The sequence below is a fragment of the Pituophis catenifer genome, unplaced genomic scaffold (genome assembly GCF_029215685.1).
Source record: "Pituophis catenifer annectens isolate HBS135680 unplaced genomic scaffold, rPitCat1.0.hap2 SCAF_3, whole genome shotgun sequence".
NCBI classification, from domain to species: Eukaryota; Metazoa; Chordata; class Lepidosauria; order Squamata; family Colubridae; genus Pituophis; species Pituophis catenifer.
The window spans coordinates 185,458,812-185,478,224 of NW_027256883.1; the positions used below are offsets into that span (position 1 = coordinate 185,458,812).

The following is a 19,413-nucleotide window of genomic DNA, read 5'->3' on the forward strand; positions in this document are numbered from 1 at the left end:
ACGTAGACATTAACAATATATATAGACTATGCAAAAGAGAGTATTACCCAGTTCCCCCCCCCCAAAAAAACCCAAGCACCTCTCCACCAACAATCAGCACCCACATCAGCATAGATTAATTCTAAGGTTAACATTAGACCAACAATAAAGTAAATAATATCCCAATCAAGAAAGTGGCAAAGGAGCCAACAACAAACAGCCCAATCAAAGAATCTCTAAGACTACCCCAACCAACACTGATAGGCAAGCCACTAGAATATAAACCGACAGCAAACAGCACTCCTTACTAGCACTGATGATGTTACCTAATTTGGGTAATGAAATGTCTGCAAGAAAACAAGCAAGCTGAGACAGCACCAAGGACCCCTACTAACACACCTTTTCAGATCCTACCTTTTTTTTTTTACATTGGCAATGAGAGAGATAATTAATGAGAGAGATAATTAAGTTTCACTCTGCACACACTAAAAGGAATTAATAACAATAGCACTTAGATTTATATACCACTTCATAGTGCTTTACAACCCTCTCAAAGAGTCAACATATTGCCCCCAACAATCTGGATCCTTTACCAACCTCAGAAGAATGCAAGATTGAGTTAACCTTGAGCCAGTCAGGATCGAACTGCTGGCAGTCAGTAGAATTAGCCTGCAATACTGCATTTTAACCACTGCGCCACCATGGCTCTTATCATTATAATTAACACGATCACAAGCTGAACTCTTGACACTAAAAACTGCTCCTGGGATAAATTTTGACAATTTCCAGTTCCTTTCTACCCTGACACTACTCTAGGCACAGCCCACTCCTAATTCTGATCTAGAGACATCGTTATAGGCTCCTGACTTCTCATTAACATCCACATACATATGTAAAATATTGTGTTAATTGTTTGCCTAACAATTAAGAGCTTAGGATGCAGTTCTCAGCATTCCAAGAGATACACTGCTTGTGTGATATATAAAACACATTATAAAAGGTAATAAAGGTAGAAAACTGGCATTGCATCAACTCTGCATGGGGCAGATGGGGGGGTGGGGATGCAGAGGTAACATTTACCTAGATCAGGGGTGGGCAACTAGGTTAACTTTATGACCTGTAGACTTCAACTTCTATAATTCCTGAGCCAGCAGCAGGATCACATCTTTTTGCTATCATGCTCAAAGGTAGAACAGACACCTGCAGATACATTATTCCCAGGTGGACAGTATAGGCTATGTTTATGTAAGCTTAAATCCTAGCAATTAGATAAAATGATTACTTACTTTCACATCATTTTAAAACTCCTGGCATGTTATTGTTTCCTTAGTTTTGCTGTTACTGTATATTTTAACTGCATTTTAGTTTTTATGCTATTTTATGCTTTGAATGTTCTACTGGAAAAAAAAAATTACAAATTACCCAGACCCCCCAAAAAAGGTAAAGCAAGAAATGCCACAATTTGAGCCTACATATAAACTGTACAGGCTGTCATGAAGATCTTCTCCAATAGAGACAAAAATGTAGTGTTTGAACATAAAAACATAAGAAAATCAAGATTTCTTTATAACATTGATCCAATGGTACTTAACAGAAACATTGCCATATTATCTACCTGTTTATGACACCATAAACAGAACTAGGTACTGTATATCCAACTAGCCTACAGTATTGGTTTGTTCTTTTATAAATCATATTTATATGTCTGCTGATCTCACAGAATGTGACTCTGGGCAGCTTAGAATAAACAGTAAAACAGCAATATTAAAACAGAATGTTATTAAAACTATTGAAGTTATTATTAAAAAGGCTAAGTGACAGTGTTAGATATTATGAACAGTAAAGGCACCTGAATCAACCCTTCAGTCTGTGGATACAGCCAGGTTAAAGGGATTAGTTTCCCTTGGGTTTAACCAGCTTTCAGTGTTCAGTTGTAATTTCTAATAAAAAATAATTGTAAGAAAGCACAGAAGGTCAATGCAGGCCTGCACTGAATACATTTTGTTATAGAAGGTGAAAGCTGTAGTTACTGCTAAACTCCAGCAAATAAATGAGAGCCCCTTCTGCATATGCTCAAAAGCAGAGTTTTGTTTTTAATGAAGATTAAATATCTTCTAAGCCTTTGTGAGAGTATCTTCGGCAACAGAGTAAACTCACCCGCTCCCCATGTTTAGGATCACTGTGGGCTCCTGGTTTCTCATTATCGTCAGCTTCCTGATTGTGTACTGTGTTGGTGGAGCTACCATTCACTGTGTTTGGCCCAGTTGCTGCTGCCTCCAGCTGCTGCTGGGGACTTCCTTCTTGAGCATTCTTCACCTCCGAATCTGGGCCCGTCTCTGTCATCATTGTTATTGATTATTCTGCATTTGCAAAGGGAAGATGAAATACATGAGGATGGGGTTAAATGTGTCATCATACCTATTAAAAGGTTTTTTTCTCAACCTCTAGGGCATACACCTGCTGTGCCTCCTGGTGCCATCTTGCACAAAAAATATATAGAGAGAGTATTCTCAATAAAATTTACATAGTTAATCAATCCAACACCTGGATACTTCAATCTCAAGCACCCACTCTGCTGAGATGCCACACAGGGATGGGAATTGTTGCAGTAAAACATTCCTTCTGGCTGCAGACCGATACCCACATTTATTATTGCTAAATCTCTGCTGTGATTGAAACTACATAAAGAGCATTCTTTTACATAAGATAAAAATTAAAACACTACAGAATTCTATGTATCCTTCTTGTAAAATATTATATCTTAATCTTTGGCTCTAGGATGCTCTTATTGTTGAAAAACAAGAATTTTAGGTGAGGGAGTTTGGGAAAGCCACACTCCCACACAACCTACTTCACAAGGCTATTCTAAGAATAATTACCAAAAAACAGTATTAGCCCCAATTCTAGGTCAGTAAACATAGTCAAAATTGTGGTGGAGGGAAAGCTAAGATGTAGTTCTACATGTTCTACATTAAAAGGTGTTGAGCAATCTGCACTCTAGTGCGTCATGCAGTCCTTGGCCCATTTTCAAAAACCCTCTGGTAGTGTTTATTTCAGAACTCCCCATGCACTCCATCTCATGCATACCTGTACAAATCTTATGTTTTTGGAAACTTAGCATTCTCTTACACTTAAATCAGACATGCTGAAATCTTGCTACCACAAATATTTATCAATTCCAATAGTCTCTTAATGTGAAAAAGCAAACTTCCCAAAGTAGGTTCCCTCCAGAAATGTTTCACTACAACTCCCATAATCTTCAGTCTGCATTAGACAGGTTCAGATAGAGCAAAAAAAAAAAATGTACACAAAAATATAGTTGTGTTCTACAAAGCCAGGTCTTTCTGTCTGTGCTTTATGAACTACATCATCATATGGAGGCCATGTATCAAACCAGCACCACCCCTATAGCTTTGTTGCATGCAACACTAATCTCTCCATCCACAAAATAAAATATATTCCACATGGGTATTAGAATGCAAAAACAAACACTGATTGCTGAACTCTGACTGCTAATCTGTCCCTTCTGTACATTTTTGTTTGGCTTAACAAGATGCCTAATATATCTGCACATAAGGGTACAAATGAAGCACTACAGCTTGCACCAAACTAATTACATTCCTCCAAATAACTAGATATTGCTGATTGGTGTCAGCTGAAAATTTCCATCCAACGTTAATAGTTCAGACAACACAGCAAATCTCACAGCTTGAATAGGCTTCTGACAATAAAAACAAGGCATGATGAGAGTTTTTCTTCTACAGATGTCTCTTTTGTCTGGCAGACACTCCCATGCCAGTGTTAGTGCAATCTTTCTTTGAAGCTCATGACAAAACTTCTGATCTGTCTCCCTGTAACAGTCTAGCAAAAGATGAAAGCCACTGCTGTTTATGCCAAGGGTCCCCAACCCCCAGGCCACAACCCACTACCGGGCTGCAGCTTGTTCGAAATCTGGCTGTATGAGCGATGGGCAAGTGCATGCACACAAAGCTCCATTCACGTGAGCCCAAGTGCCCTTTGCTCAAGTACCTTCCATTCTCACAAGTGGAGCTTGTGCACAAGCGCAAGCGACTTCACTCGAGTGTGAAGCTGCATTTGCACAAGCACAAGTGCCCTCCTTCTGCATGACTGGAGCTTCATGCATATGCACAAGTGCCCTCTGCTTATGCATGAAGCTCCATTCACATGAGTGAAGGGCGTGCAAGCCCGTCACTCACACCAATGGAGCTATGCGCGCGCACATGTGCTTGCCACTCACACACACACTCATGCTGAGTTGGACCCCCAATGTGGAAAGGTTTGGGACTGCTAGTTTATGCCAGCTTGGATTCTTCAGTTTGGCTGAAATGTTTTAAAAAGTAAAGTTTAATCTGTTTAGAGAAACTATTTAAAAACTGAAGTCACTCAATACATACAGTATTTTGGAAGTACATGAATTTGTAGTACAAAGAATGTTCCAGTCTAGTGAGACTGAGTAGAAGAGAAAAAGAGACAGGAGAGACTATTGGTCAGCTGAGAAGCTGCTACTAGCTACATTTCCACACCCCTAACCCCAGTTCTATTATGTTGTCACCCCCACAACAAATGATAAATTTTCATGTATTGAAGAAGCCTCAGTCCAGAATTGCTTGGGTTAAAAGTTAAAAACTGGCAAACTTCTCTGAAAGAAATTCATTTCTCTACAATATACAGCCACATTCTTGACCGAGTTCTAATCTACACAGCAAATTCCAGTCCACACAGAGCTAATGTTCTTGTTAATGTCCTACATAAACCATCGTATTATCTGAATCATGCCTTAAAGTTACATGTGCAAACACTCCTTGGAAAAGAAGAGTAAAAACGAATTCAAGCTTCAAATTCAAAATAGAATATTTCTATTTTTTCCTTATTCCTCCCAAATATGCAAGACTTTTACACTCATGTAAAAAAAAAACAAGTTTAAAGTTTTTTCCTCTTTTTTAACATATGTAGTCATTTCAATGTTTTATCTTCATTCAAACAGAATATCAAGATAAATATGATAAAGGTGACTTCTGGGGAAGCAATGATGAAGAAAAAACAGCTCTGCTCAGAGGGAAGTCAATGACCATACTGGCAAAAGAAGCCAGCATATGGATCAGCTTCTTGGAATTCCCCTCCAGACAAGGAGAGGACTCAGGATTGCCCACAAGCACTCCAGAGGGCAACTTCCCGTGAAAAGACCATAAGACAACTATCTCTATCAGGTTTTAGAACTCTGAGAACCAAAGTCTTATAACTACACGTTTTTTAAAAGAAAAGTGCCTTCCAAATAGGATGCATGGTCAACTCTTAAGGAATCTTCATCAAGTAAAGCTCAATTTTGGTGACTTCAAGGCCATGAATTATGAAGTTTTCACGGCAGCATTACATTAATGATTTGTCCATGCCTTCTTCTGAGATGTTTTTCATTTCTCAATCTAACTGGAATGCAATACATCTGTGACAGAGGTGGTATTCAGCAGGTTCTGACAGGTTCTGGAGAACCGGTAGTGGAAATTTTGAGTAGTTCGAAGAACCGGCAAATACCACCTCTGGCTGGCCCCAGAGTGGGGTGGGAATGGAAATTTTGCAGTATCCTTCCCCTGCCATGCCCACCAAGCCACACCATGCCCACCAAGCCACGCTCACAGAACCGGTAGTAAAAAAAATTGAATTCCACCATTGATCTGTGAGGTACCTAGTTGAAGAAGACACTGAAATAGGTGATGTTATTCTCTTTTAGCTACTATGATGGGTAATCTTTCAGATATTTATGGTACACAGATAGCTTTCACCAATTCTTGAAATGAGAAATTCAAATAGCAAGATGAGGACTAATGGATATGGCTTAGAAATTACATCCACAAAGCACTGGGGTTCTGACAGGTGGAACGCCATCTTTTTCAACAGCTTAAAGGGTAGGATTCAGCATAACATTTGTGTATGGACCCAAGTATATAACTTTAAACAAACATGCAAAGATCAGCTGAATTCCTGACATCTGGCTTCTTGGCAAGTGATTCCCAATACATTAAAAGCATTAAAATGCTGCCATTTCCTCTCTTTGGCTGTCATTTCCTCTCTTTGGCTAGTCCTCCAAAACAGGTTGCTGTACCCTGTGGGGAAAATCCACAGGAAGTGCAGAGAAAAAATTCTGGAGGAAAATTCTTGATATACCATTTATTTATTTGATTTCTATAGCTGCCCATCTCAACAAGGGATTCTCATTTAGTTAATTAACGGCAAGAAAATGTGCCCTCTTTAAACCAAAACACTTCGGTCAGGGACTATTTTTGCTGTAAGATTTCATAGAGTGAAACCACCATGGTTCCTTTACCACAGCAAGTTTTATACACAGCGTGTGTTACTTTCACCTAAAATGAGCTTTCTGATGATCCTGTGCAATATTCTAGTTTCACACTTCAAAACAGCAGTGCAAACATTTCTGAAGGCCGGCTTTCTGCCTAAGGCATGCCAAGTTGTAATGCAAAGATTATTTCTCTACTTTGAAATTGCTTGTTGAACTAGGGAAGAGGAGATTTCTTCCCTCTTTGATCACAGCCCCCTATTTTCCATCTTTCTGCCTTTTTCCTAACTATTATGCTATAGAAAGAAATAGGAAGATTGGGTATCATGGGCATTAGTATCAGAATATACTATGCAGGACTCCATCAGATTGAACTGGAAGAGGAGAAATGGGGGGGGGAACAAAAGGGGAAAAAAACAAGCTGAAGAAACTGCAGGTATTGTAAATTTTGACTCACTGAGAGTCAAAAAGGGTAATTTTGTAGGGTTGTTAGCTGATAGCTTTCTGTTTATTTATCTCAACCCTTAAATTTTTTGTAATGGCTTTCAGAACAATAAAATCTGTACAATATAGAAAGTCTACAAGAAGAAATAATACTGAAACAAAAGGGGAAAATATATAAAGCCCTGTGGACTTAACCGTTTCTGCATTGCATGAAACTCCACATAGGTTTTTGTCTATATGAAGGGAAACCAGCAGCTTGGCAATTTCTCTAAGGAAAGATGTTTATATGAAAAGCTTGTATGTATCCTTCAAACCAAGATCCTTCTAGGTAGCTTGTAACAGGGAAAAGCATGCTAGATTCTTGCAGAAGGAACCTCAGGATTGCACATCAGAATAATGAAAGGATCTCCAAAACACCAAGACACAAATTAGTCGTCTTTTCTACAAGCATGCAATGTCATAATACATGTACAATACAAGTGCACTTGCACGCAATACAACTTTCATCATTTGCCCCGTGCCCAGCTCTTCCTGCAAAGACCACTGATTCCTGAAATTTCCACCAGTATTTCAAATACCACAAGCTTAACCCTGAGGAATTGGGATTTCTACAATGTGAAATAATACTGCTGCAGACTTCAACAGTAAGTCACACCTCTTTATACATTTCCTGACATTATTCTGACTGAACAAATATTTCTGCTTTGTATTTCTACATAGATTTTTAGCTTTTTAACTTTAGCTTTTTAAAGGTCTAAATCCATCTCTCCCCTTTTCAAGAATAACAGAGGCAACAGAATGTCTAATTTTCTCTTTTCAGTGTCCATTTGGGTATATATAACTGGCCTTCTCATGAAACTATATTATTTACTGGTATTTTAATCACAAATTTAATATCATTTTTAAAGGATAAATTGAATAAAAAGTAAATGGAAGAACTTCAATATACCAAGTATTTCTAAGCCTGTTTCCCAAACCATCCACATAATAGTAAAACAGAGTGATTTATTTTGGCTTAGTCTCTTCCACATGTTCACAGTTTTTTGGGAGGAAGGACTGAGGAAAAGCAAAAAGAAAAGTCACAATATAGAAATTTTGCTTTGAGACATCAGTTTAAGTAAAATCAATTTTATTTGCAACATTATCAGCAGTGTCATCTTCTGCAATTTCTGATCCTGAACACAGAAATATTCCTGGGATTGCGACAAGCTTCTCTATTCTTTTACATATCTGTCCTCAATAAAAATCTTTCTAGGGGGTTAGGAATAGGGGGCACCGTTTTGCGGTGGTTCTCCTCCTTCCTCTCCGACCGCTCGCAGTTCGTGTTGGCAGGGGGACAGAGGTCGACCTGGAGGCGTCTCGTATGGGGAGTGCCGCAAGGGTCGGTCCTCTCGCCCCTCCTGTTCAACATTTATGTGAAGCCGCTGGGTGAGATCATCCGTGGTTTTGGGGTGAAGTGCCATCTGTACGCTGATGATACTCAGCTGTACATCTCCACCCCAGACCACCCCAACGATGCCCTTGATGTGATGTCTCGCTGCCTGGAGGCCGTGCGGGTCTGGATGGGGAGGAACAGGCTCAGACTCAACCCCTCCAAGACCGAGTGGCTGTGGCTTCCGGCGCCCCGATATAGTCAGCAGGTGCCATTGCTGACTATTGGGGGTGAATCTTTGCCCCCCACGGAGAGAGCTCGCAATCTGGGTGTCCTCCTGGACGCACGGCTGTCTTTAGAAGAGCACATGACGGCTGTGGCCAGGGGGGCCTTTTATCAGGTTCGCCTGATTCACCAGTTGCAGCCCTTTCTGGACCGGGACACCTTGCACACGGTCACTCATGCCCTTGTCACCTCCCGGTTGGACTATTGTAATGCTCTCTACATGGGGCTCCCCTTGAAGAGCACTCGGAGGCTCCAACTGGTCCAGAATGCGGCCGCGCGGGTGGTTATGGGTGCAACCCGTTGTGCCCATGTGACACCCCTCCTGCGCGAGCTGCACTGGCTCCCAGTGGTCTTCCGGGTGCGATTCAAGGTGTTGGTCACCACCTTTAAAGCGCTCCATGGCATAGGACCCGGGTACCTCCGAGACCGTCTTCTGCCACCAATAGCCTCCCACCGACCAGTCCGTTCCCACAGAGAGGGTCTCCTCAGGGTGCCATCAGCCAAGTTATGTCGGCTGGCGACGCCCAGGGGGAGGGCCTTCTCTGTGGGAGCCCCAGCCCTGTGGAACGAACTGCCCCCAGAAATTCGTAAGATCTCCGACCTCCGGGTGTTTCGCTGCGCATTGAAGACCCTGTTGTTCCGCCAGGCCGGACTATCAACACAATAGTTTTAAATTGGGGTATTTAAATTTATTGGGGTTTTAAATTTGAGCCACTTTATTTAATTATTTTAAATTTTATATTGTTGTTTTGTCTGTATTTTTAAATAGGCTGTACACCGCCCTGAGTCCTTCGGGAGAAGGGCGGTATAGAAATAAAATTATTATTATTATTATTATTATTATTATTATTATTATTATTATTATTATTATTATTATTACAACTTAAGAAAAATATTATGGAATAATATTGGACAGCAATATAGGACCATTTTGGCATTGATTACTCTTAAAAAATATAATTGGAGTTTCTTCTAATTCTTTTTTTCAATTTTTTCTAGCTTTACCAGGATTTTTTCCTGAATTGTTCCACTTCCAACTTATAAATAAATACAGTAACTATACCTGTTCCCTTAACATCTTTACATGTTTATAGATCCTAGAATAGTTAGCAATCAAGTTCTTCTCCATATTAACTGTGAAATCAGGAATTTGAATAATAGAAGGACTGGCCAATTTTCTATGAAACCTTAGTTATTATTAGGCAAATGAAATTTACAAAGCAGTAAGACTGGGGAAGATGCAGTTTGATCCAAAAATTTGCATATTTCTTTGTATTTGGATAGTTTTTCAAAGTGGAATTATGGCATCTGAATTGATTAGAAACATATTTGGTGAGTTGTTGTATAATCTATATATGCAACAACGATCTTAGAAAGCCAGACGGGTCTTATGAAGTAAATACTAAAGTTCATCTAGAACAGACTTGGGCATTTTACAGCCTGTGGGACATATCCAGTCTGACCCAAAGTGTCGTTGGAAGGGAGAAGGACATTGGCAGTGTCGGTGGTGGGGCAGCATGGTGGTGGCAATGTCAGGGGGCAGCTTCCAGCCTTACTGGAGATTCTAATTAGATGATTTTAAGAAAGCTTTCATTCATCTGTATAAGACCTCGGGCATTTTTGTAAAAAAACCATGGTGCATGATGCAGCAACAGAAGCATGCAAGCTGTGTTCATATAACAGTCAAAAACTAGCCCATTACATTTTAGTCCATTAACTAACCAATGACATTTAGTATATTATATGTACTAAATAAATCTACAGGATACACTTACTTTCATGTCAACTAAAGTATAGCATATAGGAGTTTTGTTCAGTTGAAATTTTACATCTCTAGTTTACATCCAACAATGTAAGGCATTAAAATTGAGCTTCTAAATCATAAGGATATCAACATTCACAGCAATAATTCTTTTACAATTAAAGGATTATACCTGTGAATGTTGATATCCATATGATTTACGTATCGTGTTTTGGTTTCCTTTTTGTTGAAGTGTCCAGTACACGAGAGTGTAACTGGTAAATGCCTTGCATCTCTTGGCACCTTCTCTCTTGTAACATTTGGGAATAGGTGAGCTGATTGGCAGCAGTCTTCCCTCATTCATCAAGCAAGAGCAAAAGGTTAAATATGACAGGCAACTGCAAAGTGATCAATTTTCTTGGAGTGATGTCATTCAATCAACTTTGAAGGTCATATTATCTTATTTGTATGTTCTTTCTCAGAAAAGAAAAAACCAGCCACATCCCTTTCATCTCTGATGATGCAGACTCTCTTGATCAGAGGCCAAAGCTTCTGTGGTATCTCTTTCTACTTATATGCCTTTTACAGACTATATACTCAAACTCATCTTTCTCTACTTGAGTTGGAAGGCTCTATGTTCAATGCTCTTCCCAAAGACCCGTGTGTGTGTGTGTGTGTGTGTGTTCCAGATAAGCCATTTCTGGCTTGGGTTTACTATATTTTCTTCAACAGCAGAGATCGTAACAGTGGCAATGTGGTCTTACCAGCAATCAGAACTAATACAACCTCTTTAATCTGATAAACTCCATTTGTGATGAGATTCAGGTATTTTATTAAATAACAATAGCACTTAGACTTATATACCGCTTTACAGTGCTTTACAGCCCTCTCTAAGCGGTTTACAGAGTCAGCATATTGCTCCCAACAATCTGGGTCTTCATTATACCGACCTTGGAAGCAGGGAAGGCTGAGTCAACTTAAATGACCAAAATCCAGATGTTTTGAGGGCATTAGCTATTTTTTTCTTTATATCCCTTACCTTATAGAAACTGTTCAGACCCTTCAATGAAAAATAATTTTATAGGATTTCCTCTTTTTTATATATGTACATGCTATATATACTTATACATATGTCAATGATATGTTATGTTTTTAAAAATTCTGTGACTTAGCCTTGAACCATAAACAAATGAATAAATTATAAAATAAGTTACTAAGGTCTGTTTTACGAAAGTTAAGGAATTTAATTCAGACTCAGAGTACTGACTAAAATATATGTAGCAACTAGCACAATGTTTTCTAATAAGATATCTTAATAGGAAAATTGATTCTAATAGATGCTCTCTCAGAGTGGCAGGATATGCATACCTCAACTTCAGAAAGCAATCTACAACATACTTCAACAGATTTTTTTCCCTATACAATTGCTAGTATTATTGGCAGGGGTGAAATCCAGCAGGTTCTGACAGGTTCTGGAGAACTGGTAGCGGAAATTTTAAGCAGTTTGGAGAACCGGCAAATAGCACTTCTGTCTGGCCCCAGAGTCGGGTGGGAATGGAGATTTTGCAGTATTCTTCCCCTGCCATGCCCACCAAGCCACACCCACCAAGCCACACCATGCCCACTAAGCCACGCCCACAGAACTGGTAGTAAAAAAATGGATTTCATCACTGATTATTGGTCATAGTTAATGCACAAGATTTCACAAGTCATTAATGTTTTGAGCAAAAATAGAACCAAACATACTCAAACAGCATTTTCCTGCCTGGCATGAAATTATTTGGCAGAGAGAGCAGGGAAGGCCTTCAAGGGATGTTTAAGGAAAATAAATTGAGGAGATTTGGTGATTAAATTGGCTGTCTTCCTGTTGAAACACAAAACTATTACACAAACTACCACCAGCATCAATCCTGCCCAATTCTTCAAAGAAAAATGGATCAAAACTAATCTGGATTTAATGTATCCAAACGTAAGATTGAAGTATCAAAAATAAAGACTTAGTAAAAGCACATTATAATTATAATGCAGAAAAGGACTGGAATGCCAATATTTCAGATCCAACCAACTTAGATTCAAAACTTGGATCCAAAAACAAATAGAATCCTTTTCTTTTAACATGGAACTCAATGATGGCTCATTAGACAGGTAATATTGGCACACTGACTTCAGCTGTCAAGCTATCAAAGCATTTGCCAGAAAGGAATAAGATCTCATTTAGAACCAGAGTCAAATCAAAAGACTCAGAATTTAGAACCCAGCTATCTGCACCTTTACCTATCATTTTTATTCAGAGTTGTATTTCTTAGAGAAAGTGATAAATTGAAATACAAAATGATTTATTAGATTATAGTTAAAATACAATAAATTACTATTTCTGGCAGTTTTTAATAAACTTTTGCTGATAAGGACTGAATGATGAGTTTTTTTTAATTTGAGTATTGATAAGGGATGAGATTTGGGAAGTAGGTTTTATTTTTTTAAAAATTGAAATATTAAGAGTTACTGAAGTTGTTTATATTTGTCTGGAGGGAAGAGAAATCTTTTAGCTCTGCATTTCTCTTTTTATAGTTTTCTTGGCATTAGCCTTTAATCTTTGTATTTGTAAATTGAAAGAGGGTTACTGACAGCAAGAGAAAGGAAGAGGTCCTAGTTAAGTTGCTAGTTACTGATCTAAATGTTATATATTCCCAAAGACTTCCAACCCAGGATCTATGACAATTTGCCAGGGCCAACTTGCCACGGGACAACTCACCATAGTCAACTCACTGCAGGAAAACTCACTGCGGGACAAGTGTTACACCAATATCAAAGAAATGGCAGAATAGAATTATTAAAGAACGGGTGCAAAAAAAGGAACAAAATGAAATGTGAATGACAAAAATTAAAATATTTTTTATTTATTTTAAATAATTGAATTGTTAAATTGTCCAATGAGTTGTGCCACAATGAGTTGGCCATGGCAAATTGTCCCACAGCAAGTTGGCCATGGTGAGCTGATTGCAGCGAGTTAGCTGTGGAGAATTGGCCATGGCGAGGTGGCCGCAAGGTGGCTGCGGCGAGTTTTCCCATTCTGTCCCATCCGAACCCAGGTTCCTATGAAATTTTTATTGTTTGCTTTCTGGTAAACAATTCCTGGTTTGAGCTTATGAGAGTAAAGAACGGGTGTCTCCATGAGAAAGACAAACCTCCACAGGCTGGTATGGATTAGCGTCTTTTAGCAAGTTTCTGCAGTTCTACTAAGTGTTCGTGGACCCTAAATACAGCTACAAGAATAGCAGAGTTAAAATTAAAAAATAAAAACTGTTCCACCTAACAAGCAAAAAAAAAACAAAAAAACCCCCCATATATTAGGATTTCTCTGTATTGAGTTGGTGTCCTAATTTCTCATAAAGAGCTTTCTGTCCTACCAGTTATCTATTAAGGAACTAACAGAGAGAAAAGTGCACTAAAATAGCAGGGCAAATTACTGCATATGAACAAGGAGCAAACTCCACACTTGCTTGTACTGACAATGTTAGTTAGTACCAGTAATGAAACATCTATAAGAAAACAACCAAGCACAGAGAGCACCAATACTCCATAATTCACTATTTCATCTGGCCTTGAAGAACTAATCTTTCTTTTCTGTTTTCCTTGGCTCTGCATCTCTTTTTTCCCTTTAAGTGAAATTAAAGAGTACATAATCAGATCAGAACTTTTCTACTGATCAAAACAAGGCACTATAACCAAGAGCAAGCTTTACAGCTGCTTGCTTTAATGAATCAAGCAGCCAAAGTAACCAAACAACAATACAAGTTCACAGGCATGCTTAACCAATAATGATAACAAAAACTCAGTACGCTACAGATAACCTCTTATTTCAAAAAAATCCCCATTTTGATGATCTTATTTATCCAAAAGTAGAATTAAAATATAATAGAGTAAATAAAACTAAGCATGAAATGACATCGCTGCATAGTGTCTACTGGCTCATTTCTGCAAGTGCCAATAAATAATGCAACGACAGACATTGAGTAATGAATGATAATGGGCACATCTAGATACTATGAGCCAAGAAAGAGAGAGAGAGATAATAGCAGCTACTTGGTTTGTTAAATCACTCCTCTTAGAAATGAATCCACATTCTAGGCAAACATTGTTCTCTAGTGATCAGATTCAAGGCTGCACTTTAACCTGATTTTTAGCTGGAGAACTGGTTAAAAGCTTGCAAGCCTACTTAAGCTACAGTGCAGACTTCCACTTACATGCTAGTTACTCAAGACAAAGTTACATATTCTTAAAATTCTTTAACTGTTGTTAGTTGCCCAGAGTTACTATAATGGGATCAGCTGCCATATGAATGAAATGAGGGCCTTCTCTGTGGGGGCACCTACCCTCTGGAATCAGATGCCCCCAGAGATAAGGAGAATCCAAGACCTTAGTGCCTTCCGCCCTTAAAACCCACTTTTTCCAGCAAGCCGGGCTGGCTTAAGAAGAAATTTTAAATGTTTTAATTGGTTTGTATTTTTAATTTTGGGCCAAATTTATGTATATTTTAATTGTTTTTAATATTTGTATTTCATGTTTTTTAATTCTGGCTGTACACCGCCCTGAGTCCTCAGGGAGAAGGGCGATATATAAATTTTAAAATAAATAAATAAATAAATAAATAAATAAATAAATAAATAAATAAATAAATAAATAACAAATACAGCTAACTGTAGAAATTGACAGCTACAGAAAATAGTAACAATGTCCAATTTTCTCCAATTTAAGGTACACACTGCATAAATTTTGAAAAGTGGGAACCAATGTCTAATGCAGGAAGATATACCACAATATTTTTGCTGTAGCAGAATGAAAGTCTGTATTATTTTAACTATTTCTAAAACATAGGTTGATACAATTTTATGACTTAAGACCCTCCTATTCCAGCAAGCCGGCCTGGCCTAATTTTCTCCCATTTTAAAATTCTTTTAAATCAAAATTTTAATCTGTTTTAAATTATTGGGATTTTTAATTGTCTCGGGCTAAATTATTTAATCTGGTTTTAATTATGTTTCTAACTTTTGAATCTATGTATTTTATTTTGTGCCTGTTCACTGCCCTGAGTCCTTCAGGAGTAGGACGGTATATAAATTTAATAAAAACAAAACAAAACAAAACTTGATCTCTAAGGATGGTTTAAAATTTAGTTGGGTGTCAACTGTACACACCATAAAATGAAGTACATGGAATGTGGCCAGCAGCAGGATTTCTTAAGTGGTAACCTCTATGTTTTGGAACATACTGTATATCCTAGGACATATTTTTGACCTCAACCTTCCTTGCATTTTGCAGACCTTTAAACACCACATTGTTCAAGCATTCCCTTGAATTGGGAGGACTGTAAGTGACCATTTTGAAATTAATGTACTGTTACAAGGATATCATGTGGTTTACATTCAGATTTTATACAGGTGTAAACTGTCCAATTGGGCTGGGTTCCAAATACAGTTAAATAAATACATGCATAAATGCTTTGTGTCCCGACTTCAGCAAAGGCAATAAATGCCCATGCAACCGGCAGGCAAAGTGCAGGTGTGATTCAGGCAGAGGTGCTGGGCAGGAGAACACACACGTTGGAGGAAGTTTGATACAAAATGCAGTGAGGAGGGGAAAAACAATGGGAGGCACAAGGAAAATTGGAACAGAGCAACTGAGCAAAGTATTTGAAGCAAGGCTTGTGAAGAGGTCAGGAAGCTTGTCAGAACAGATGGTAGCAGACAGGTATGGGGAGGTAACAGAAAAGGGGGTTGGGGAGGGGTGGAAGAGTATGTGTGTGTATGGCAGCTTACTAGAGGCTGAAGAGAAGATGTAATCCGAGTCGAACAGTCCATAATCAGAAACTCACAATGTCTTGAAAGGTAGAGAGGGACGAGCCAAAATTCGGTCAGGAACGTGCTAAGATCGAAAACGTAGCAGGAGTCAACAGCAAGAATACACAAAGCCAGACAATCGAAGTTGCTTCCAGCAACAGAAGGCAATCCTTGCCCAGTTTAATCCTCTCCCCGGCAAGAGTAGGAAAAAGTCCTTTCCTTGCTCAGCTGTTGCCAATAATGAGGCACCCGTCTTGCTTGCAAAGTTAGAGTCTTGCTGCTTGCTCACAAGGCGCTTTTCTTTGATGAGGTGCAGGATTTTCAGGCTGAAGGGGTTTGCTCATGTTGGCTAACTAAGGATTAATCCCGGCTGAGGAGGGACCTAATAGGATGTCAGCATTTGATGCAGTGGCTGTTGAATTAGTGGAAGCAGTACCCAGTGGGACTGGTCTGCCCGTGTCTTGGAGCCTTACTCTGAGACCATGACAAAATGAGACTTAACATACTTAAATGTGCAGTGAGTACCAGTGCCCTCTGGTCTGCATTTATGTTTATTTTCCCTTCCCCATTTTTTTTCATTTTACTTAATTACTTTTATAAGCTAAGCATTAGAATTTTCAAGAAGAAAAGAAATTAATATTATACAAATTCAAATAAGGTCTAAAAGGATATTGAAAAACAGATAATAAAGATAATAAAAGTAAGCAATGAAATGGAGGCAGAAGCAAAAAAATAAATAAAAATCCAATGATTTCGGTCTCCACTGACCAAAGTTTAATCATAACATAGTCATACAATAAGGAGGCAAGAATAAACACACACACATATAATGAGGTAAAAAGGGGAAAATCAGGGCTTTTGTCCCATTTGTCTCAAACAATAAGTTACTTAATGTTAAACTCTTGAAAATTGTTTATGTCAATCCAGATATGTCTTTGGACCACTTCTAAAAAGGCCTGCCCCTTCCACAAACATGATGCAACCATAAAGAATTAAGATCTATTCTGAAATTCATATTAATCAGCTGGCATGATAGCACAGTCAAGATTCATAGTTGCTACGGTTCCTTATTCTTTTGAATTCTACAAGTTTCTGAATTTGATCATTAGCCTTTTATTAGATGTCCTGAATATAATTCATTACTAGTCTATATCAGTCATTTAAAGCTTTATTCACAATAAAGGCTGAATAATTTGTAATTATTTGCAATAGAAACTTTAATCTTGTTAAAATATTTTTTATCAATGTAATTATTCATAGCCAAGACAGATTTAATTTCTTCATTCTAAAAATGTCTGTTGTTATGTATTTCCAGATTAGTAAGAATAAATCTTTGTTGATTTTTGTAAGAACAAAGCCTAAATATTTTATTTTGCATCAATAAAACACTTGCTTTTCAGCATCCTCTGTCAAGTTTCATATCATGATCTCAGTTTTTTCTTTATTGATTCAGTAGTCTGACAATAAACTGGATTGGTCCTGCATTTCTTGCATGCGTCTTTCAGGTATCTGAATGTTCTTTCTATGGATATACTGGAAATTCATCAGATGTATTTCTTAATAAGGAAAAAGTTAATAAGAAAAAAAGTTCCTCTGTATCTTCTATTCCCACCTGGAAGTTGAGTGAAGACATCAGAACTATTATTTTGTGCATTTATGGATCAAAAACATATAAACACTGTTTTACTATTTCATTATCTGTCAACTCTATTAATTCCCCAAAAAGATTTTGTTTTCAATTGACACAGCACTGACTTGCCTTTGTGTATGAAATTTTTAAGTTCTTTCTTTGGTGTTTTCAACCAATTTAGGTACCAAAATGTGCATCTTATTTTTCCTGATGAATCTTGTTTGTCATTCTGTCAAACAGGCATCCCATCGCCATTAAAGCCTCAATCTTCAAGATATTGCACATTCTTTGTATGGGTCAAATTCTTCACTGTGTACTTTTTTGCTATATCTATATCTATATCTATATATCTATATCTATATCTATATCTATATCTATATCTATATCTATATCTATATCTATATCTATATCTATATCTATATCTATATCTATCTATCTATCTATCTATCTATCTATCTATCTATCTATCTATCTATCTATCTTGATTTATATGCCGCCCTTCTCTGGAGACTCAGGGCGGCTTACAATGCGTTAAGCAATAGCCTTCATACTTTTGTATATTTATACAAAGTCAGCTTATTGACCCCACAACTGGGTCCTCAATTTACCTACCTTAGAAAGGATGGAAGGCTGAGTCAACCTTGAACCTGGTGAGATTTGAACTTGCAGTAATTGCAGGCAGCAGATGTAAGTGGATGTTAATTAGTCTGCTGAGCCACCAGAGCTCTCAGCTATTGACTGAGTATACTCAGCATCAACCAGTATTTCACTGATTTACTGACCAATAAACTCTAAAATCATAATTGCAAAGAAAGCCCTTTAATATTTTATATTGCAATAAAGCTTGTCTCAGTTCAAAGGGCAGCTATTGTTGAGCGATATTATCCCATTCATGACTCCAAAATGTGTATTCAAGAGTGGTGAAAGCAGATGAAGTCTAGAAATGGAAACATGTTCATTAGGCTAAGGATGAAATATTCTGGAACAGGAGATACTGGCTAGACAAGTATGGACAGGTGGTGTCCTGGAAAAAGTGGTGGCTCAATCAAAGAAGAAACATCCCAAAATAATTAGGAGACCAAACAGCACAATCATCAGAGAGTATTGTCCTTTCTTTCTCTCAAGTGCTTTCTTACTTCAAAATTTGTAAAAAGGATTTATAGTCAGTGTATTACAAACATGGCCTAGATTCAGCCAGTGTCATCTCCCAGTAAAATATCTGAATCATCTGGGAGGATGACACATACAGCATGGGTTGATGATGTAAAAGTACAAGGGCATATAATAGATGGAGGCATGGAAGGATTTTCTGGATATTTTCTTCGGGTGCAGGGATATTTCCTTCATTTTATGTTGTCTTTTGTGATTTAGGCTATTTTAGGGCTTACATTACCATTTCTATGTCCTCCCCTCCTCTAAAATAATGGAAACCATGCTGCCAATTTTGACCAACATGATGGTCAAAAAGAGTTCTAGAGCTCTATAAAACAGGTTCAGGAACTACATGTGATTCTGGGCTTTAAGCTGCCCACCCTTGCAATGAAGGATTACAAATAGCACAGTTGCAAAATATATTTATCTAAAGAGACCCAGCTAATCAGCCTTCTTCACAACTTCATGTAAGACTATAAGAAGTGCATTTATCTATTACTTTCTGGTTTATTAGATATAAATGTCCTTTGAGGACCCAGTGTCCCACTACAAAACTCTATAATTAAGATAATACTGTGCTTTATAAAACTGTATTAATTCCATACTAAAACTCAAAGAAGCAACAGTAGAACTGAGTATCTACCACAATCGTTAACATGTGGA

At 38.0% G+C, this 19,413-nt stretch overlaps 1 protein-coding gene across 2 annotated transcripts in view; it reads right to left on the minus strand.

Moving 5' to 3' along the window:
- The window catches only part of EPB41L1 (erythrocyte membrane protein band 4.1 like 1), a 169,885-nt gene that overhangs the window by 63,443 nt on the left and 87,029 nt on the right, over positions 1–19,413 (minus strand). For both annotated transcript variants that reach the window (XM_070941696.1, XM_070941697.1), the window contains exon 2: positions 2,137–2,339. In XM_070941696.1, the coding sequence (XP_070797797.1) occupies positions 2,137–2,325 (189 nt within the window). In that variant the 5' untranslated portion in view covers positions 2,326–2,339. The remainder of the gene's footprint in view (positions 1–2,136; positions 2,340–19,413) is intronic.